The sequence below is a fragment of the Pituophis catenifer genome, unplaced genomic scaffold, assembly GCF_029215685.1.
Source record: "Pituophis catenifer annectens isolate HBS135680 unplaced genomic scaffold, rPitCat1.0.hap2 SCAF_6, whole genome shotgun sequence".
Classification (NCBI taxonomy): domain Eukaryota; kingdom Metazoa; phylum Chordata; class Lepidosauria; order Squamata; family Colubridae; genus Pituophis; species Pituophis catenifer.
Window position 1 is genome coordinate 29,945,244 of NW_027256886.1, and position 23,038 is coordinate 29,968,281.

Consider the following 23,038-nt stretch of genomic DNA (forward strand, 5'->3'; position numbering starts at 1 on the left):
ATTAAGTTGTGTGTTTTTGAGTATGTATGTGCATGGATTTATGTGTGTATATACAGTATATATGCATACACACACAATCATGGTATATGTGTATGTATACACACACACACACACACACAAATTTTATTTAATTATTCATGCACTTATCCCAAAATGACAGAATACAAAGAGATTCAAGTTCAAACTGTGTATACAAAGTCACTGAGAAGTCTAGTACAAAATGGTATAGACAAGATGCTTGAAAGAAATATACATTATATAAAACACAAATTTATAAAATGCTTCTTTTAAGCAGAATTTTTCAGAAAAGAAAATTGCTACACAGGACCATTTTTTTAAAAAAACAAAACAAGATATTCAACTAACTACATATAGAATAAAAAAGGATTCATATTCATATTACAGAATGGAGACAAATAAATGTTAAAGAGGAGACCATTGCAAAGAAAGCTTGATGCTAGAAACGATAAGATTTCTTTGCTTATGAAAGGGAGACACACACACATATATCATAAAAACAGAAATCAAACCAAAACACGCAGAAGAACAATTTATAATAACAGATGGTAGACAAACACAGAAGGGAGAACATTTGGCATGTTGCATCACAGGAAGTCATTCACGATTGGCTAACGATGGTACCTGGCTCGGTTGCAGTTCACTGGCTTGCCTGAGAGGAGGAACACAGGGAGGAGGAACACCTGATGTGGAAGCAGATCTCCCTAATCTGCAGCTTGATTTCGGTTCTGGAAAGGAAAATGAATGGATTAGAGAAGTCTTCTACACTCTCTTAAATTAAGGGGCCAATCTGGATAAACTGTAGCTCCAGGGCTTTGTGGAGCTCTTCAACTTTCTAATCATGGCTGCTGAAAATGAAGGCAATGTTTCTTGTCATTTGAAGTTGGAAAATCTGGGAAAACTCTAGTCGAAACTCTAAAAGAAGCATCTCATGGAGTGTGTGCTTCTCTCCCAACCCCTAATCCTGCCCACTCATGTAATCATGTGATGTCCCTCAAATATTAAGGATGACTTTTATTTTAGATGACTAACCACAGGCTTTCAAATATAGGGCACAGCACTGTCTGTGTTGGTTTTCTTCACTTGCTTTATTCTTTTTTGAATTTTGATGTGTTTCTGCTTATTTTGCTAGAAAAATTGTATTGCTAAATTTCCATGTTTTGCACTGAATTTTATTGTACACTCAAGGGAGGATTCAGGCTTTGCAAAAAAAGTGGGGCTAGGGTGCCATATGTGTCCTATGGGGAACCCACTTCTGTTACTAAGGGAATCCAGAAAGTTCAAACTTAACAAATACATTGCTTTAAAACCTGGGTCTCACATGTTGTTCCAGTGCCTCCTGTCTCAGTTCCCTATCTTGTGGCTATATGCTAAAGGCGAAACTAATAAGACTAAGTTTCACCTTTCCTAAAACTGCTATTGGAGAAGAGCTAATAAAATATTTTTTTGCCACTTTTTCATCTCTAAAAAGATCTATCTTTCACTATTATGCTTTGTTTTTTAATTGACTGAATACTTTCAGTAATACCAGCGTCTGGGTGACCAATGCTGTCTTGGCTTAGAAACAAAGCAGAGTTAGGCCTGTAGGTTATTACACTGATGAGACAGTACCAGTAAATACCATGAATATAGTTTAAACGTCACAGAAAAAGACAGTGTGAAATCAGATCTGTGTGGCTGCCAAGAAAACTGCATGGATGTGTCTATGAAATCATCAGGAGTCAAATGTAACTTGAGGGAGACTATATCTTGCAACATCTTGATAACTATTTCATACATAAACAAAATATGTGTAGAACTGGTAGCTGTGAATGTTTGATGAAAACAAAGGGTTGATTCTTTATCACTGTTGACCTGAAAAAATTAGAAGCCTTTTTCTACCATAATTTCCAATGTCTATGAAGATTCTCAGTCATACAGGTCATAGTTTTCTCAAAGGTGCTTTTTTCAAAAGGCAACTGGACTGTCCAAGAAGCTGATGAAGCAAAACATCTTCTTCTTGCTCAAAAAACAGTCCAGTTGCCTTTTGAAAAAAGCACTTTTGAGATATAATTTCCATTGTTTTCTTTCATTCCAATAGAATATGAAGTGGTCAACTTAGTACTTATCTCTTAATAGTTATATTATAAATAGGTATAGATTTGATAGCTGTGCATGCTTGCTGTTACCACCATTTAGGCCATTGTACATTGCTGATCATAAAAAAGAAAAGAAAAGAAGAATCCATCAAATCATTGCCTACCACAATTTCTGAGTTGTGTACAATAAAACCCAGCCTTTTCAGCTAGGCATGCACATCATCCTTAAAGATGTCTATAATAACAAAATCCTTTCATCTCACATCAAAGAAAGAGAGAGATGATGTTTGTTCTTCTTTAATTTCCAGGATGATATGCCTATAAAAATGTCAAGTTCTCTCATTTTAGAAGCCTTCTGTGAATGTTCCACCCTCTTAACTTTTTGCTTCCAAAATAATGGAAAAAAATATTATTTATTAGTATTTATTTACAAGAAGAGAATAGAACAAATGGAAATGTTTTATTTCAATCAAATCCACTTTTCATTTGAGAGACTAATGCTACTGTTCATATGAAGAATGTTATTATATTTATCCTGCATAAACTGGAAGCCTCCAGATAAGTTCTACCATTGCTACTATTGGCCAACCCAGCTAGAAAGAAACAGGCTGGGAAAGGCTGTAAAGTTTATTCATTCCTATACAATATTCAAAAGCCTTAGTTATGTAACTAGGAATGAAATGCTGACATTTGCATTCCAACAATCTTGCATGTAATTTTTTTTCTTCTGGTTTACTATCTCATTTTCGGGGTATTTGGACATTTATTTTGTTGGGTTTTTGCTGTCATTATATTACTGTGTAGAGAGAGAGTAGTGGTATTTTTTCCCCCTGTCCATCTCTCAAGCCGTCTGAAACATCTTGGCCTCCTATACTTCCTTCCCCCTAGAGTAGTTTCCAAACCTTTGATTTAATTGGTTCTCCAATAACTTGATCAGTTTACCAACTTAATCAAGGTACTACAGAATACTTCTAATCTAGGTCCTGCAATGCGTCTGTCCTATATCCTGGTCAGAAATTATAAACAAGAAGCATTTTGTGAAAATTGTAATGTTGTTTATTCTTTAAAAGGCCAGTGACTTGCTAAGGACCTAATTTAAGCCTATAGAAGTTTCAGACTTGTGTGAATTGTGTGTTGTGTGTTGCCAGTTTCCAAAACTAAATAGTAACATCTAGACCAAGGGTGGGCAGCTTGCAGCCCATGGGCCAGTTATAGCATTCAAAATCAGACCTTGGAGCAATTTAGAGAGAATTGGAGTGGTTGGCACCAAAGATATTGATTCCTTGGGAGAAGCTGAAGTATTGAAGAACTGAAGTAGCAGTCTTAATTCTTTGGGTTTAGAGTGGTGTGTTGGTATAGCAGTTAAGGCAGGGCTGTCAAACTCCCGGCCCACGGGCTGGATGCGTCAGGTGCTGGCCATGCCCATGTCCGGTTTAGTGAAGAGGGAAAAGGTCCCAATATGTCACATGATTTCGCTGTGACGATGTGAGTTTGACACCCCTGAGTTAAGGCATCAGGCTAGAAACTGGATGACTGGATGACTGTGTTTTCTACCCTTGTACCCTTAGGCACAAAGCCAACTGAGCCTCAGGAAGGAGGCAATTGCTAACCATTTCTGAAAAACCTTGCCAAGAAAACTTGCCATGCAGTCTCCGAGGATCAGAGTTTGGAAAGAAAAAAAATAGTAAATACATGTTTTTTCTTTAAAGTCTACACCATCACCACCATTCATATGTATTTTGCTGTTTTTGCATGTTTAAGAATATAAAATCGATTCTACAAACTACAACAATCATGCTGTCACAATACTACACATTAGATATGCACATTTCCAACATGAATTTTTAAAAAACATAATATCACTGCTTTCCCTTCCAGAGACACATCATACTAATTCAATTTGACATAGGAAACATCCCCATAGACATGAATCAGTTAGGTCCTTGTAGTCCAGATCACTAGGAAAATTCAAACAGTTGTAAATATTTTTCATATTGCAATTATTTTAATTAATATTGCAAATAATATTTTGCAGGCAAAATTACTTAATAGGATTTCCTTTTTAGAAAAAAAAAGAAGAAGAAAAAAAGGACTTGGGACTTAGCTTGTAAGATGTTCCAAAGGGTTCAAATCATAGTAGTGGTAATGATAGTAGTTAGTAGTAAAAAATAACTGAGCAATGATGTAGGCAATCAAATAGACTGCACTTTAGGAATATTTTTTTATCTGCCATGAAAATGGTATAGCATTCTTTAAAATAAACATTGTGACATTATGCACTCATTTTGAAACATTTTCTACAGGGGTGAAATGCTACTGGTTCAAACCGGTTCTGGTGAACAAGTAGTGATAAAAGCTATCGGTTCGTGCAAACAAGTATTTCCAACAATCAGCTGTGCCGCGTGATTTATATTCACTAGAAAGCAGGAAATCCTGCTTCCTAGTGAATCTAAATTGTGCGGCACAGCTATTCCCCCTCTTCGCTGTTCTACTTACCTTGTTAAGCCTTTTTTTTCTGCATGAAGCACGCGTTTGGCACACTGCACATGTGCACATGCATGTGTGTTTGGCATGCACTGTGCATGTGTGTGCACAGTATTCTTTTGGTGCGCACCGTGCATGCGTGGGCAGTGAACCGGTGGCAATCCACTGTGGGTTTCACCACTGATTTTCTACACTTATTACATATCTCACTGAAGACCTTTTTATCTGCAGAAATGATTCTACTCATCTCCTAAGTATTGTGTGTCAACGAAAGTAGGAAGGTTGGGGCTGCTTCTTCAATTTTCACCTGACTCGTTTATCCAGCATGTGGAATAGGCCAGACATGCTGTTTCTATACAATGGGATATGAGGCTCTGGCTTTCTATGTAGGAACACAGAAATTAGAATCCATCACAGTCCATACAAAGATCAGAACGTCTCCACAACTGCAATCAGAATTATTATTTTTTTGGAGGTACTCCTTGCGCATCATTTATATTTCATATATTTGATTCAGCAACTTTAAACAACAGCAATATTGGGATTATGTATATACACGTTTCTGTATACAGGGATAGTGGGGGTATAATCATATATATTCATCTATTAAATATTTGGAAGTGAATTAAAATCACATTTCAATGGAGAAACGGGAAAGAGCGTAGAGCATCCTTTTCCATAATTTTATCATAACATCTAAGTTTAAGAATCAGGTAGAATAGGTCCCTCATTATTTTCTGTTTTTCCAAATGATTTGGCAAGCATTTGGCAAGCATTCTGTTTTTCTAATTGATTTGCTGAATGATTTTCCAAGGTCTGGAATGTTAAGTTATTAAAAACATCCAGACATAGGCAACATAATATTGGAAGTATTTGGAAATGAGATGCAGTGCATGTTTCCAACAGCAGATGGCAATGCAAAATACCATCTCCTAGCAGCTATAAGCTTGTAGAAAATGTTCTTCAAAATATCCACTATTAAGCTCACTAAAGAATTCCATTTTGTGAACCCCTTGTGGTCTTCACTGAAAAAGCAACAGCATATTCTTAAGGAGGTGGCATGTATAAAAAGGAAAAAATTGGACCTAATTGGCCAACATCACATAATAGCAACAATCAATTCTACAACAGAAGGATAAGATGAACAAAATCCAGAACACAGCTATACTTTAGGATGGATGAGGACTTGGAGGGGAGAATGGATTTTTGCTTTCTATTTTCATTGTAGTTGAAACATGAAAACTACCATGAGTTTCCTTTATCTCACGGTGTAAAACCAGCCTCAGCCGGCTCCATTGCTGAAAACTTTCTACTCATCCTTACAGCAAGCAAAGATAATTTTTATACAGAAGTAGCTGATTTGGCAAGTAAAAGAGAAGTCAACTACTATATATTTTTTTAAAATTGTCTCCAGACTACTGATCTCCTTTTTATACTTCTAATCTTTAGTTCAAATTCCACATGAAAAAAACTGATACTGTATTTCCTATGGTTGTATGTAGGTAACAAAGCTTTACAATGTTCTAGCTTCAAAGAGAAAATGACATCTGTTAATAGTCCAATGTGTGTTTTTCCTACAATTCTGCTGCAGCTGGATAGCTTGGGATCCCAGGAAAAGGTGCAGCAACTTTAAGCATTATTCTCTGGTGGTCCATTAGTACCCCCATGCACATGCCTTCCCCCCACTCTTTAAATCTGAAGCAATGAAAACTTGATAGACAGCATACATTTTCTACTTGTTTAGTTTTATTCAGCTCCTTGTATTTCACAAAGCATGATTATAGAATTGGGTCTTGACTGGGTAATTTCAATTCAATACCTAGGTTACCTTTGAGGTTGAGCTAGAAGTTGCAGCCAGTCCAAATTGTCATGGCTAGGTTGCTGTTAATTTACTAAGTTTTAAATGCTTGTAATGGCATATAATGCCTTATATTGTTTGTATAGTGTGAACTCCCTTTTGTACCTGCCTAGCAACTAAAATCTAGTGGGGATATATTCCTGAGGCTTCTTTATATGTCAGCAATACACTAGCCATATGAGATTATTCTGGTTGTGAAATTCCCTCTTACTCAGAGTACACTTGACTTATGTTCCTAATCAACAATTCAGTTTTAACTAGGGTTTCATAAATTCACTGGAACAAAAGCAAAAGTTTTAGCTAACAACAAACCAAATGTAGAAATTAAGCTATCAAAAAGTTCAGAATTGTGAGTAAATCATAGTTATGAACTAAAGTAAACTATTTTTAGGTTGTATAGAGATATTTGGATTAGATTTGTCTGTTATTTCAGTTTTTTTAAAAAAAATCATAGAAAATCATAGTAGCAGTTTTTTTAAAAAAAAAATCATAGTAGTAAAAATCATAGTATTAGAAAAATCATAGTAGAAAATCATAATAAAATCACATGTTAAAAAATCATAGTAGTAGTAGATAAATTGATCATCAATTAAAATAATTGTGCAATACTATAACCTGTACATGTGCAATATTACTCATAAAACTAATCAAAGTGTCACAAAAGAGTATAGAAGAATGCATACACAGAAAATAACTTAGAGAAAATTAAAAAATGGACAAGAATTAAAATAGGTTTCAATTAGACAAGTATTACCATGTTCTTGTTTGGCATATAATTTTGGCCAAAGAAAGATAATTATCACCTGATTACATTTAGTTGAAGTACCATCCATGTTGAAGTAATCTTGATTTTTGTGAATTTCACAAATATTTTCACTAGAAATCCATAGTACTATTTGTTTATTGTATTGCTATGCAAATGGGTCTAACTATACCTACCTGAACTATTATTTCCTGCCAACATGGTTGGACTAACAGAAGACCTTCCAAGTCGGTTAGACACAAGTGATGGTCCTGGTGTTCCATCCCATTCCTGAGCTTTTATTGGCTCTCTGGAAGATGACCCATGATGACCTCCTTTTTCTTTGTTTTCCAGCTTTGGTAATGGTTCGGTACTGTGACTTCTGATCTTTAGTTCCTCTAACGGTTCTGCAAAATATGCAAAGTTCATACTTCATTAAAAAGTGCAAATTAATTGCATCAATACACTACTTTTTCCCAAGTCAGTAAGCTACTGCCTGAGATCTACTGTAAATGTACTGTACAAAAGACCATAATAAGCAAAAATTTAAACAAATTACCCTATTTTTTTTGGAGTATAAGATGCTCCGGAGTGTAAGATGCACCTTAGTTTTGGGGGAGGAAAATAAGAAAAAAAAATCTGCCTCTGCCTACCAGCATCCATCAGTATTAATCTGGCTAGTGTCCTGTCAGTGTGTGAGACTGTTTAGAAACTGAAACAGTATTTGCTGTGTGAGCAATAAGGAAGGAGACAGCAAGGAGCCTGGGTACGGCTTAGGTCAACTGTTCTAAAGCTGCATGCTATGCTGATCTCTGAAACTAAAACTGAAACTCCTCTCCTCTGCTTGTGTTTTGTTTGCTGCTACAAACTCTGACAGTCCTTGCAGCAAATAGCGAACAGCCAGGTCAGCTTCAGCACATTATTGCAGCCTGATTCAGCACAAGCAGCTGATTGGCGGGTGGATCAGCCTCCCAGAAGACCCCCAATCAGCTGTTCCAGGCTGCAGGGATTACCATAGACCATCGTCTCCTCCGTGCCTCACGTTTTTGGCTACATTTGGTGTATAAGACACACCCAAATTTTCACCCTCTTTTAGGGGAGAAAAAAGTGTGTCTTATACTCTGAAAAATATGGTAATCAAGAATTATAGTTGCTTCATATTACTTGTGACCTACTTGGATGGAAAGACTTCAGGTAAAGTTAGAAATTTATTTTATTTAGTTTGTATCCTACCTTTATTATGTTTTTTGCAAATAATTCAAGGTACATTCAAATATTTCATGAAATCATCTTGTGAGTATAATGCTTCTGTACATTTTCTATATAATTTATGATATATAAAATTCAAGCTGAGGTCAATTCCTGATAGTATTTCTATGCCACCTGTGCTGTGAATATCTTCAGAATAATTTTTATATTACACAAGATGTTTACTCTAAGTGAACACAATAAATACTAACTAAATTGATTAAGCTCATATCAAAAACCACAAGATGACTCACCAATGACTGAATCATGAAAATAAATCAAAGAAATGGGACAGTGAGGAAAATTCTACAGTGATCAGGTTTCCAAATTCCTACTGATACACAGTTCGAAATAGACTCTCCTTTTAAGTCTGCTATTCACATTGATAGTAGGGATGAAAAGCAGCATGTAGTTCAGATGCAACCCTGACTAAACATAACCACAAAAATAAAAGAACTGAAATGTTGCTGACTTAGTTGAGATTATATTTAAATTAATAATTTTAAGTTGTGAACTAACAGCCTCAAATATTATTTAGCTCTATTGCCCTTACAGACCCAGTGAAAGAAAGAAATCTTTATAGGTATCTCATCCCATGAATGACTACTTTGCTTGCATCTTGTCTTATACAGTATTTAGCTATAAAATAAATAAGTACATTGTTTATACTGCAAAATAAAATTCAATATTGATTTACATTCTTCATTTATTTATTTCATTTATTTATATGCCGCCGTTCTTCCAAAGGACTTCTCATGTGTTTGGAAGATCTAGTAACAATGATTAATGAATTCTGGCTTTATAGAACATTTATCATTGCTTCATATAAATCAAAGGAAGATAACCATGTTCCTAAACCACAGCCTTATGAAAAAAATTAAAAGCATTTAAATGTGGAAGAAACACTTTAGATAGATGCAGTAGCACGCTTATATAAGCTCATAAGGCTTATGTTTTTCAGTATACCACCACAGAACAAGTTGTCAAAGCAGGATGCATTTTTTCCATCTCTCAGTCCCTCCATGTGGAGTTGCTCATAACACAACCATAGTAAAATACAATTGTAATGAAGAACTGATACCAATCATAGGAAAAAGGGATAGGATACGAGAAAGGAACAGAAGCACGGGTCAGATTGGAAGCAGGAATGCTCAGGAATCAATAAAGAAGAATTTATATGAAATCTGTGAAACCAGGGTTAAGAATGATTCTATTCAATGATTCTATTCCAACAAATACCAGCTACCAATTCAGAATACTGCCATAGTTTCTCTCCAATTCTTTGGATGAAATACTGCAAATGCTGTTCATTTAAGGTCATTGCTGTGCAGACATGCAGTTTGTCAACATTAGGACATTTAATATATTTACATGACAAACTTCCCTTCTCAGTTTATTTAAAAACTAATGAACCTACAGGAAAAAAGGCAGTCTGAATGAACTTGTAGTCCATCAATGTTTATTCTTTACCCACATGATATTGTGTAAAATATTGTACAAAATATTGTGCAATAAAATTGTGCAAAAACACAGCTTTAAAATCACCAATATTTTTCTAAACCTTAAAAAAAAACCCGAGGAAGACATAAAATAGAGAAAATCATTTAGAGAACATTATTGTCTGTGTGTATAGTGATGAATTTGTTTCTTGATTTAATATTCTTTGATGAATGTGAAAAGATAATTTGTTTTTCCCAAAGTTGAAATCTCTTGCTTCACCTATATCCGTATTTGTGATTTCTCTCCTTGTGGCCTTTTTTCTTTTAGTTTCATAAATTAAGTTTGATAATTTTTAACTGAGATGGAGCAGCAAGCAATTAAGTACATCCAAGTACATCTATCCACATTCAGGACTTATCTCCCTATAGTTTTCATATTTATCACTTCTATTCCAGAACTAGAATAACTAAAGTTACTTGTGAGTACTTGAAACACAAACCAATTTTCATCCATGACAATGCATCCATGTATTGCAGAATTTTTATAAATTCCAATGGAGGAAAAAACTGAAATAGAAGGAGATGAAATGAAATGAAGACCGCACCTCGACTGACTCAGAAATGGGACATTTTACAATAAGTCAATCCCGCAACAGATAAAAATTTTAAAAAGGCACTATCCCAAAAAGCAATGTCTCCCCTCAATTTTTTCTAGATGGACACAATACTAATGGGGTTTTTATTGCTAAATGGTAACAGCATTGAAAACCTGAATTCCCCATTGCAAGGGAAAAATATGATTCACCACAAAAGGAAAAAAGAAAAATGAAGACCATTTAGAAAAAATTCTGCAAACCAGTCTTACTTTTTTTTAATAGAAAAATTTAAATATCAGACTTTTTTTTGGCAAAACATCTCTTAGTAAATTTTGACTTACTTCTGCACAATAACAGCAGGCAGATACATCAGAGCTGTGGGAATGCTTTATCTAAAATTCTTATTATTCAAATGAATATACTCTACCTGATTGATCTGGCACAAGCTTTCCAAGAAATTATTAACTGATATAATATTATTGTTATAAACTGCAGAACAGCTTTTTAGTAAGCAAACAAGGTATAATTGAAGCATCTCTAAATGAGGGCAATTCTCAGCTAGTCTTCTCCAAATAATCCACAGTGTATCAGATAACAGCACTTGTATTATTCATTCATCTTTCCCTGCTCTCTGTTATAAATCCAAATATATCAACACTCATTTTAGCAGAAAGCACTATTTTATGTGAGGTTATATGTAGGCCAGTGTTTTAACTAGCTATACTTCCAAGCAATGCTGCTTCATAATAAGGTCAGCCTGTTTGAGTCTTCATCCTATCAGGCTGACCAATTCTTTAGCCCAGTGGTGAAATCCATTTTTTTTACCGGTTCTGTGGGCGTGGCTTGGTGGGCGTGGTGTAGCTTGGTGGGCGTGGCTTGGTGGGTGTGGCAGGGGAAGGATACTGCAAAAACTCCATTTCCACCCCACTCCTGGGGGAAGGATACTGCAAAATCTCCATTCCCACCAGTTCTCTGAACTACTCAAAATTTCCACAACGGTTCTCTGAACTGCTCAAATTTTCCGCTACCGGTTCTCCAGAACCTGTAAGAACCTGCTGGATTTCACCCCTGCTTTAGCCTTATAAATTGTAAATCACCCCCCCCCCCCGCCGCCCCACTCCATTCAGCTTATTAACTGAATGGTTCCTCAGCATTCTCTTGGCAATGAGTTCATATAAGCATTTATTAAATGGCACATCACCGAATTTCTTAAATCATGGATTCTAGAATGGCAAAATAGCTGCTTCTGGGTCAATATCTTGATTTTTGTTTGCAAGTCTGTCTTTCCATTACAGTAACGTATTTGTGGTTGTTCTCAGATCATCGTTAAGCTTTTTCTCCAGCTATCTTGACTTCTTCGTGATTTTCTTTTAAAAGAATGATATTGTTAGCAACTGTGCTTCTGGAAACCCCTTTTAAGGATTTCAACAGCTTTTAAACTCATTTTCCAAATAACTCGTCGAGCTAGGAGATCCTTCTTATTGCTCTAAGAATTGAATGGGGGAAAAAACCACTTTTTTGTTGTTTGATGGTCAGTTTTAGATTCTCTTAAAAATGAACTCCTTACATTATAGTCACTTTGCTTTATTGTTCTTGTTATTTCCACTTCTTCAGCTAAGTTTTAGACACTGATTGTATCAAATATACCCATTGTATCAAATACACTCAAGTATAGCTGATTCTTTTGTGTCTTCTACCTTTTGAAGGAGAAAGTTGTCAGCAAGGAGAGTCAGGAATTTCCTGGAAAGATAATCTATGCAGGTCATTTTTCCAAAGCAGATGTCAGGGTAAAGTCTTTCACTGTTACAATTTCATTTCTTTGTAAGAAATTGCATTATTTCTTGTGGGTAATGCAAAATGTGCATTATCCACATTTTCTCCTTGGTTAAGCAAGTAATCGGTGGCGAGGCTCAAGGTTGACTCAGCCTTCCATCCTTCTGAGGTGGGTAAAATGGGGACCCAAATTGTTGGGGACAACATGCTGACTCTGTAAAAACCACTTACACACAGTAAAGCACTGTGAAGTGGTATATAAGTGCTATTGCTATTGCTAATAATCAGTGGTGGGTTTCAAAATTTTTTAATACCGGTTCTTTGGGCATGGCTTGGTGGGTGTGGCATGGCTTGGTGGGCATGGCTTGGTGGGCGTGGCAAGGGAAGGATACTGTAAAATCTCCATTCCCACCCCACTCCAGGGAAGGATAGTCTAAAATCTCCATTCCTTCCCCAATCCAGGGGAAGGTTACTTCAAAATCCCCATTTCCTCCCGATTGGCTGGGACTCGGGAGGCATAGATGGGGGTGGGGCCAGTCAGAATTTTTACTACCGGTTCTCCGAACTACTCAAAATTTCTGCTACTGGTTCTCCAGAACTGGTCAGAAGCTGCTGAAACCCACCTCTGCTAATAATAGACATCAACAACACTATTGCTTTTATTTGTTCCTTTACTTATAATATCCCAGATATTCTCAACAGTAATGCAAGTATAATCACTTGGATTTCTGGGTAAGAATCTAGTATATTTGCTATGAGTGTTAATTAAAATTAGAATGAAAACTTACCATTTTTGTTTCAAAGACCAGGCACACAAGCAGAATGGAGGGCAAAACAAGCCTCCAGTTGCTTCCTACTATGCTTTCCTGCTACCTAGATACTTTATATGTGGCACTCAATCTTTGAATGGATTCTTAGATTTTCCTACTTCCTATTCCCTGCCATGTGCTATCCCAATGATGGTGAATTTTTTCGGCACCGAGTGCCAAAAAGGGAGCGTGTGCATGCACGTCTGGGCCTTAACCCAGAAGAGGAGCTGCCCAGGGCACATGCGCGTGCCCGAAAACGAACTTCCAGTTTTAGCTACTGAACTTCCGGTTTCAGCCAGCTACTCTTCTAGGTTTCTGGCACGCATGCATATATGTGGCCGGCACGCATGCTCATGCAGAAAAATGGAAGATCAGCTCTTCTAGTTTCAGGCACTGCCGCATGCAAAAAGGCCAGCTGATCATCATGCGTGCATGCACATCACAAATCCAAAAGAGGAATGGATGACGACACACGTGCCAGGTGGCATGGCTCCATGTGCCACTTTGTGCATGCATGCAATAGGTTCACCATCACGGTGCTATCCCATCTCTTCCCTCTTTATACACTAAACCAGCTGTGTCTGCTACTAACTCCGTCTTATCAGTCCACCATTATTTACATCAAGTAGCATACAGCCCCTGCTCAAAGAACTTAAGTGTACTTAAGTTGAATTGCCATTTTCTTATATCTACAATACATTATAAATGACCATTGTAATGGAATAACAAGAACAGCTCTTTCATATATAATGCAGTTTGATTATAATGTTGAGGAACGTTTGAATTTATTAGCAAATTGGCAAAGATCTACATAGCAGCTGCAAATCAAATTTGCAATTCAATAACACCCAGATGCATACATATTTAAGGAAAAAAGCTGCTCTATAAACTGATAGCTAGTGCAATGGTGTGGCCATCAACATAGACTTAGTTTGGGGTCTCTTTGGTTCAGTTCACTGCTATAATTCTGCACAGAATTATTTGGGTGAACTTGGATTAGTCAGGCTTTTTCAACCCAATCCAATGAAATAAAATTAAGGTTTTTTCAAGTCTTATCTGAAGCTGCCTCTTCACTACATAAAGATAGACAGTGAAAAGTAGAAAGCATTTCAAAAAGATTGGTGGAATTGGACCTATATCTTTGTGGATGGGTATGTGACTTTTTTTACAGCATTGTTGGATTTATATAACTTCTGCTTACATTCTTTTCATTGCTTCCTTTTTATTGTTGTAAGCCTCCTAGAGTAGCGCCATGGCAAGATAGATGGCAAATAAATATAACAAACAAATAAATAGCAAGAAACTATTAAAAAGGAGCATGTCCTCATGGCTAAAGAAATATGAAAGCACCTAAGGACTTGGCCAGTTAAAGGCATTTTACCCAAGGAAATCTGAAGCTGATGCTGCCTAAAGATGATAGAGTACATTGACAGTGGAATCAGTTCCATTCAGCGCTTCTGTACTGTATGTGATGAGCTTCTTCTTCATTTGGATGGTGCAAGTTTTAACAACTGGCTAGATGAGTAGTTTAGACATTTATCAAAGCTCATTCTGGTTTAACAAAGTTTTTTTGCAGGGTATATTCGAATGATATGCCAGCTGATAGGCAGAATCCTTTTGCATCAGCTGATTACCTCAACATGTTATTGTTATTATTATTATTGTTATTGTTTGTAACCGTTTACAATGATTATTCCAGTGAAATCCTTAAATTACTTTGTAATGATTTTTCCAAATGTTTCTCTACAAGAATACTTGTAGATTTGTAGCTCTTTAGTTGTTGTTATTTTTTGCTGGGGTGGGGGCAGGGAGGGACACTCATGATTTACTCCTAAATCAGGGATGACTATTAGGCCATCATATCTTTGAGGGTTGAGAACTGAGATATAAGTAATATCATCACTAATACAATGTGTATCTTTTACATAAAGTATGTTTTCAGTGATATAAATGGAAGACTAAAAGTGATTAATTTCCTTTATATATGTAGCTACTCCTATCCATAAAAATGACAAAAATTAACATAAGAATTTATGCAAAGGCTAAAATATTCAGGCTAGAATTCTGAAAGAAAGGCCATAAGACCCCTTCCCTAAAATTCTAGTCTCTACAGGGAATTATTTGCAGACATTTTCCAATCAGTTGCTACTGCATAAGAAATAATGGAAACAGCTTAGCTAGTAAAATCCTCAGCACATGTTTGCTCTTAATGCAGTAATGGAACAAGGCAAATGCATGAATAGAGAACCTGAGGGTCACAAGTACAGGAATAGATGATTATGGCTTGGGGAAAAAGGAACTGGGGTGGGGGTTGTTAATGTACTAATTATGGCATAGGGTACTACATGTTACATTGCAAATGCAAGCAAAACAATATTAATAGACATTGATAAGGTCATAGGAGACCTAAGAGATGTTGGCTTAAGGTAGGCTTATGGAGAAGTACCTATAAAAACTGTTACAGGAGTGCTCTTTGCACAGACCTAATGGGCGTGATCCCCCTGTGTCCTTTTTCTGCGCAGAATAAAGCTTTTGCAAATCTCCAACTTGGTCTGTGGTTTATTGGGCATTGCACAACGAACAGAACTATTTTCTGTAGTTCTGAACAATTTAATGAAGATAATCTTGGTTCCTGGTTTATGACAGCCATTACATGATTGAAAGAATTAACAAATGAATACTAATCCACACGTTTTCTGAATAGTTTTTATCCCAGATAAAATTGCATTCAACAATGAACTAAAGGGCCACTATCAGTGAGCTGTTGGACAGAATTACTTGGTCTGTTGTGTGGATGTTTGGGTGGTTTAGGGGTAGAGAGTGTGTTTGGGGATTGTTATGTGTGTTGGACCTGGTCTTTGGGTGTTAAGTGAATTTCGTTGTATGGGTATACTGTGTATACACATACAATGACAATAAATTTATTTATTTATTTAGTCTATTTCAAATGTAAATCAGGCTCTCCTGTGTTCAGATAGTCAGGTTCACTAGAAAGAACCTTGTAGGATGGTTCTTGACGGAGAATCTATTCATTTTTATCTCTGCTTGGTCAATGTATTTAGAACCTATACATCGGCTTATACTTATGAGCTACAATCATCCAGGTTTAGAATCCAGCTTAACCAATTACATGCAGCACCAGCAGTTCAACACCAGCAGTTACTCTACTTCACTATGTTTTAGCTACCCTATGATTGCCTTTCATTCCTGAATGTTGTTAATAGTAATTGGATTGGGTGAATATTCCAGACTATAAGCATGATATATAAACTGGGTTTTTGTCCATATACTTTTATAAGCCCAGTATATAAAATTGGAACTTTGATCATGCAAATTAGATGAGTCAAATCCTGTCCCAAGGTCTTTAGGATTCTTTATTTGCTGTGAAATAAGCAGTCTTAAAACTTGTTTTGCAGGAAAAGTAAGCATATAATGGCAAAATATATATTTTACTGTTTGAATGGAGTGGAGTTCTTTTTTCAGCAACATTTTCTGTCATATAAACTTCATCATTTCTTTGCTATCTCATTCTAATTATTTATAAATATTGTGATATGCTCCTTTTTCTATATCTCACTTTTACACATGCGCACAAACACACAAATTGCTTTGATTCATTATTCTAAATCCAGATTTGATTGCATTCCACAAAATCACAAATCTGGTGTTGTTTTCTACTAATTATTGTGCCACACAAATAAAGAGTGATTTTTTTTACATGATGGACTGCAAGCTGCCAAGTTACTGTACAAAGATGAAATATTTTTCAGTGAAATATTTTTCAGTGACTCATACTTTCAGTTTGTCTATCTCTTCTTGTACACTTCAATATAAAATCACTAATTCCCACAGCACTATTCCAGCATTCCTGCCCAACTCATGGTTTAGTGGGTTGAATGGATCTTAACATAATAACAGTTAAAAGGGATCTAGGAATTCTTCTAATCCAACCCCTTGCTCAGGCAGGAAAACCTGTATCATTTCAGACAAATGGTTGTTCAATCTCTTCTTAAAAACCTCCAGTGTTGGAGCACCCCCAACTTCTGGAGGCAAGCCATTCAACTAATTAATTGTTCCAACTGTTCAAAAATTTCTCCTTACTTCTAGGTTGGTTCTCTCCTTGATTAAGTGCCATCTATTTCTTCTTGTTCTGCCTTCTCCATCTTTTCATTAAACTAGACATATGCAATTGCTGCAACCATTCTTCATATGTTTTAGCTTCTAGTCCCCTAATCATCTTTATTGCTCTTCTCTGTACTCTTTCTAGAGTCTCAGCATCAACCAAAACTTGATGCAGTTTGATTTTGTGATAGGAAGAATAAATGATGGAATTAATCTATAACTAAATAAAAATATTCATATTTTATATACCAAAGTTACATATTTCAATTTCTGCATTACCACTTAAAAAGAAAATAAGTAGTTGATGAGACGTAATAAACCTCAGTTAGAGGCATTCAAATAACAGTACTAAGCTAGGTCACCAAACTATCCCATATTGAATAGTGAGGCAACTTTCTATATTTACATACACTTCTACAAGTGTAAAGAATAGGAGTGAGAAATTTATAAAAGAAAAAGATGTGGCCTTATAACATATAAATCATCTAAAATGTGGATGCCCTTCTACAAAGAACACCAAAATGAACAGTTTATTGGGCTCAGCATGTTTTCTGTGCTTTTTTTTCTGTCCAAAAGACATACTTTATTGCCGGTTGCTTTTTAAACTACAGAATTAGAAAATAAACTCTCAAAAATATGTCTTGGCTCTACTGCCTTCAAGATGGCTCAAAGTCATTCATAAATGGTTTTATAGGATCTCCAGGGAATAGTATATCAGACATACTTACTTTGTAATACTATTAAAGACTTAGTGTTCAATTCCTATCTGCACTTTATTCATTTTTCCAACAATCTGTACCAGAACTCTCTCTGACATGGAGAAGATAATCAGAACCAATATAATACAAAAGACTGAGGTGCTTTTTATGTTTGCTGTGTTCTTTGTGTATTCCTGCTTTCTTTCAAATTAACTCTGCCCCCCACCCCAATCTAATCTGATTTTGAGGACAAAGACCTTCAAATCTAAAGAAGCAATTAAGCCCCAAGCCATTTAAGGATGCCAGTCCTTAAATTTATTTACTTATTTACTTTGCTAAAAAGCATCTTAAGATGCGATGGTTTCTTTTCATGGTTTCACTAAAGTCAAAGTTTAAAATTATATTTAAGCATTTTAAAACCGCAAGAAGAAAACAAGGAACGATGACAGTTGAGTAATGGTAACTCAGTACCTGCTTAATATTTCAAAACAGATCTGGCAGTCCTTCAAAAAAAAAAAAAATCCCTCTCTGCTTATAAATTAAGCTTCATGATTGATTAAATGTGTAGGGTCCTGCTGCTTTCTTTGATTTGCTTTGGATGACAATGTAAATCCACAAGAGCCAGGTTCTGATGAAGATTACTTGCATAGATCACCCACACTTTGCTTTCAAAATCCCTGTCAGTATTAGGCGAATTGTGTATGCGTGCATGTGTCTGTGTCTGTGTCTCTCTGTGCGTCTGCGTTTAAAAAAACAAACTTGGTTTGGAAACATTTTTTAATGTCTTCCAAATATTTTATTTGTTCCTCATTCTTTTCCAAATTCTTTTTGTACTTGGATTTCATGTGTGGACATGTATTTATGGGATTCCCATTGATGTTGGCCATAATTTATACCATAGGTCCATGATGGCAAACCTATGGCATGCGTGCAACAGGTGGCACATGTAGCCATATCGGTGGGCACGTGAGCTCAGTTCCTCTGGACGGCCTCCGAGGAGTAGTCGGAAAGGCCATTTTCGCCCTCCCCAGACTCCTAGAAAAGGTCTGGAGCCAGGGGAAAGAGAAAAACGGGCCTACTGGGCCATTGTGTGCCAGGAGCAGGTGGAGCGTGGGGGGGGGGGTGTCACACGTGCATGTGCGGGGTGCATAGAATTATGGGTGTGGGTGCATGCACAACCCCCCCCCCATGCTCACCCCACTCCTGGCATGCGATGGCCAAAAGGTTAGCCATCACTGCCATAGGTTGTGTGTTTTCTTGAAACTGACCTACAGTTGTTTGTAAATAATATATTATATCATTGTTCAGATATCATTGAAATAGATGATTTTTTTTTTCAAATATTCACCATTTGATAATATATCAAATAATTGAAACTTTTTCATTTTAACGTGAGCCAAATTATTTCATTGCTACTGAAATTCAGTAGGGGAATACTTGCATTAAGGGTGAACAAATTGCTGAATTTCTGTCAGTTTTAATTTACATCACAATCTAGTCCATTTTGGTTTATTATATATATATATATATATATATATATATATATATATATATATCCACATCTTCTATATATATATATATATATAAGATGAAAAGAGAATACATAGCCATTGCCTTGTGAAGATTTACTTTAAACAACATTTTTTGCCTAATACTCTTAAACTTAGTTTGCAAAAATGTTTATATAGTATATCATGAATATTTTAAATCTATGAAACTTCTCTTCTGGACTATTATAAATTCAGCTCATGTTAGAAAGGGATGTCAAAATATATGTAAGATATAAGTTTCACTGTTGGATGTTTCATAAAAAAATAATTATTTTAAAAGAATAGGTGACACTTACTTTCTGCAGGCTCTTTAGATTTTCTTCCACTGGAAGATTTCCTCAGTAAGCTTCGTCCTGAGGTAAAAAGGCTGGTTAATTCCTCCAGAGGACTAGTTGGTGTTCTAGAACGTGAAGTACTCTGTGATGATGACCCGTAGGTATTGACAGAGGCATTTACCATTTTCCCTCCTTCTTGCAATATGTTTCTGGCAGTAGAATGAGGCACTGATGGAGAACTTCTTGAGAGACTTCCTGAATGTACAGAATCATAAGGAGGAGGTCTTTTGAGACTTAAAGGAGTAAGTGACCGACCCATACTCACAGGAGAGGGAGAGGCTGAATGGCTTTTTGAATAGCCATGGGGAGACTGTGTTCTGTATAGGGTAGAAGGATGTGGAGGTGAAGAGGAGTGCCCTTGAGTAGTAGTTCCATGGGAAGCTGTCTGATCTTTCTCTAGTTTTTGATGACTTGGAGTATGAGGTGGCAGTGAGGATGGAGAAGCTCCACTTTGCTGTTTAATATAACACACATTTTCTAATACGGGAAGCTTTGTGACTTCCAAAGGTGTTAAAGGAGATTCGTCAGAATTTGGGGAACATTGCACTGGTGCAGGTGGGAATACCAAGAGCGGTGGTCTATGAGAAAGCAAATTTGGAAATGGTGGTGGGATATCACAAATCACACCTTTGGGAGTGGATGGCACTGAGGACTTGGTGAAATCAAGGTCAGGCACTGTGGGAGTAGCACACTGAGAGGAACAGCTATGATGGTCAAACTCACATGGACACTTTGAATCTTGGCCTCCATCCTCAAAGATGGGGTATTTCATTTCTTCATATACTGCCTCATTTTGATCTTCCTCGTCTTTTTTGAAGTCTCTTAATATATTTCCAACCATTTCAATATAAACTGGCTCTTCTTCCTCTGTATCTAGAGCAGGACTGCTGACTTGGGTCAAAGAAGCATCTCTACTTAGCACAGACTTTATGGAGCCATGCTTTTTGATATAAGTTTCATCAAAAGATGCACTTAGTTGAGTGTTTGGATTCCGCTTTGGCTTTGGGGGAGGAACCTTCTTTGTGTATTCATCACTGTGAGGCCTTGGCTTGGTGGATACTATAAGGCAAAGACAATACACATTAATCAGAAAATTAATAAAAACATTGTGTATTTTCAACATACTTGTTGGAAAATGCCTATTCTGTTTTGATGATTGATCTTTTATGTAAGTTCTCCAGAACTATTTTGTGTGCTGAAAGATATCTTTAATGAAACATAGTGGAAATAACTCACCAAGTTCACTGATTGCTTAGATGTGGCAATGTTTAATCAAAAATGATATTGTCTGTTCATACTTTATGAACATAAGACTACTCATATGGTATCATCCAAACATCTAATCCAGAATTCTTTTCTATGCTGAACAAGGAATGGAAAGAGTACATGCACTTAAGATCAAATCTGGCTCTTGCCAATTTTTTCCCCTGTGGCATCTTACTCACCTCCAACTCCCCCTCCTCCCATAATGATTTAAAGTTCTTGTTAAGAACTGGACAACACAAAAACCTTACAAAATGATGTTGTTGTCTTGTTATTCGAATTATTCCATTTTTTTCTCAATAAGGCACAGTGAACATCATTAACATGTGCCTAAATAGCCTATTTTTACAGAAGTGAATGCAATTTTATCTGTGGAATGACCTAATTGTACATGTTATTTTTCAAATATTTCCAAATCTATTCCACTCATAACCTATGTTGATGGGCTAAATTAGTATCTAAATCTCCATAGACATGTAGAACATCACCTTTTCTCCTATGCAAAATATATGGAAAAGACAGATGACTTTTTTATGTGAGTCTAAAGTATGGTGATTTTCAACTACTGGACTCAGCCAAGACTTATTTTATGCCCAAACTAATCAGATAAGTGGGCAATTAGTATGCATTCAACTTCCACAGGTTTGGATTTCATGAAATGGAAATTAAAGCAATCTTGATGCAGAATTTGATATAAGATGGATGACTACATAAATGTAAGAAAGAAAGAAAGGAAGAAAGGAAGGAAGGAAGGAAAGAAGGAAGGAAGGAAGGAAGGAAGGAAGGAAGGAAGGAAGGAAGGAAGGAAAGAAAGAAAGAAAGAAAGAAAGAAAGAAAGAAAGAAAGAAAGAAAGAAAGAAAGAAAGAAAGAAAGAAAGAAAACTTGAATGCTGTCTGAAACACATTTCCAGTTCATGGAGTTTTCTATACTATGCCATAAACAGCATGGATTAATAAATAAGCTTTCTTTAGATGTCACATGCCTCCTTCTAAGAAAGGTTGTATGAAATGACCTTCAGGTTTATCCAAATCTGCACCTCTCCATTCTTTGAAAAGGTCCTTCCTTTCTTTAGCTCCTCTCAGCTTGCCATTTAAGCATTATGTTAAATGCTTTATAGCATGTTAAAGATAGAATGGTTTGAAATGCACTGTGGTAGCACCTGGCATTTTCTCACCTGGTGTACAATGTCATTTTATGCCACACACAGAAAATGCAATACAATCAGTAGCATAAAGGTTAGTTGATTGTACCAGCATGCTTAATATAGAAGATCACTGAATAAAATAAACATTCTTCCTTCATATCACGTTACCAGACTAATTTTCCTTTTCTGAATGAATATATGAAGACCTTTCATTAAACAAAAGAAAAAAGAAAAATGCCCCCCTTTTCTTCTAGGGAGACTGGGGTATAAATATTTTATAATTTATTTTAAAAGATCTGTGATATTCTTTTGCTGTTGTTAAAGCTCTATAGGAATAGTAATATTAGGAAGAACAGAGGGAAAGCAAAAAGAAGGACAAGGAAGCACTTCTTATTTGGAAAAATGTGGTCACAAGCTAATGAGAAGGGAAATTGGGGCATTGCCCCAAAAAGGAGCTTTAAAAAGACAGATATCTTAAAAAGAGAGGAAGAAAGTACATAATCTTCTGGGATGAACTTGCCTTCTGATTCCTATTTTCTCAAGGACCCCTTCCTTTTCCGCTTGGGGATTATGTTAGTTGAGATATCAAAAATTGTTTGGCTTGTCTTGGAATAATTCTTCCTGAAGAAATATGTATGGCGCTTTGGTTCCAAAATTCAGTATTCCTTGAGTTGAGTCTAACAGAGATGTGCCTGGATGAAGGATCTGATTTGAGGACTAAGGCTGGTAAACATGGAATGTTTTAAAAAAATGCTCCTAAATTAGTTGGGGTATCCCAATAAGATATTCACAGAGGCTGTACATCTGTAAAAAAAATCGGTGTATCGCTGCACTCCTAAATTGAAATAGGACACAGCAATACTATCACTATGTTGGTGAT

At 36.2% G+C, this 23,038-nt stretch overlaps 1 protein-coding gene across 1 annotated transcript in view; it reads right to left on the reverse strand.

Moving 5' to 3' along the window:
* Positions 1-23,038, reverse strand: part of NYAP2 (neuronal tyrosine-phosphorylated phosphoinositide-3-kinase adaptor 2) — a 118,947-nt gene that overhangs the window by 22,096 nt on the left and 73,813 nt on the right. Inside the window, exons 3-5 of the mRNA XM_070946174.1 lie at positions 19,712-20,809; positions 7,378-7,587; positions 643-746 (exon numbers count right to left, since the gene is read on the reverse strand). Coding sequence (XP_070802275.1) covers positions 643-746; positions 7,378-7,587; positions 19,712-20,809 — 1,412 coding nt within the window. The remainder of the gene's footprint in view (positions 1-642; positions 747-7,377; positions 7,588-19,711; positions 20,810-23,038) is intronic.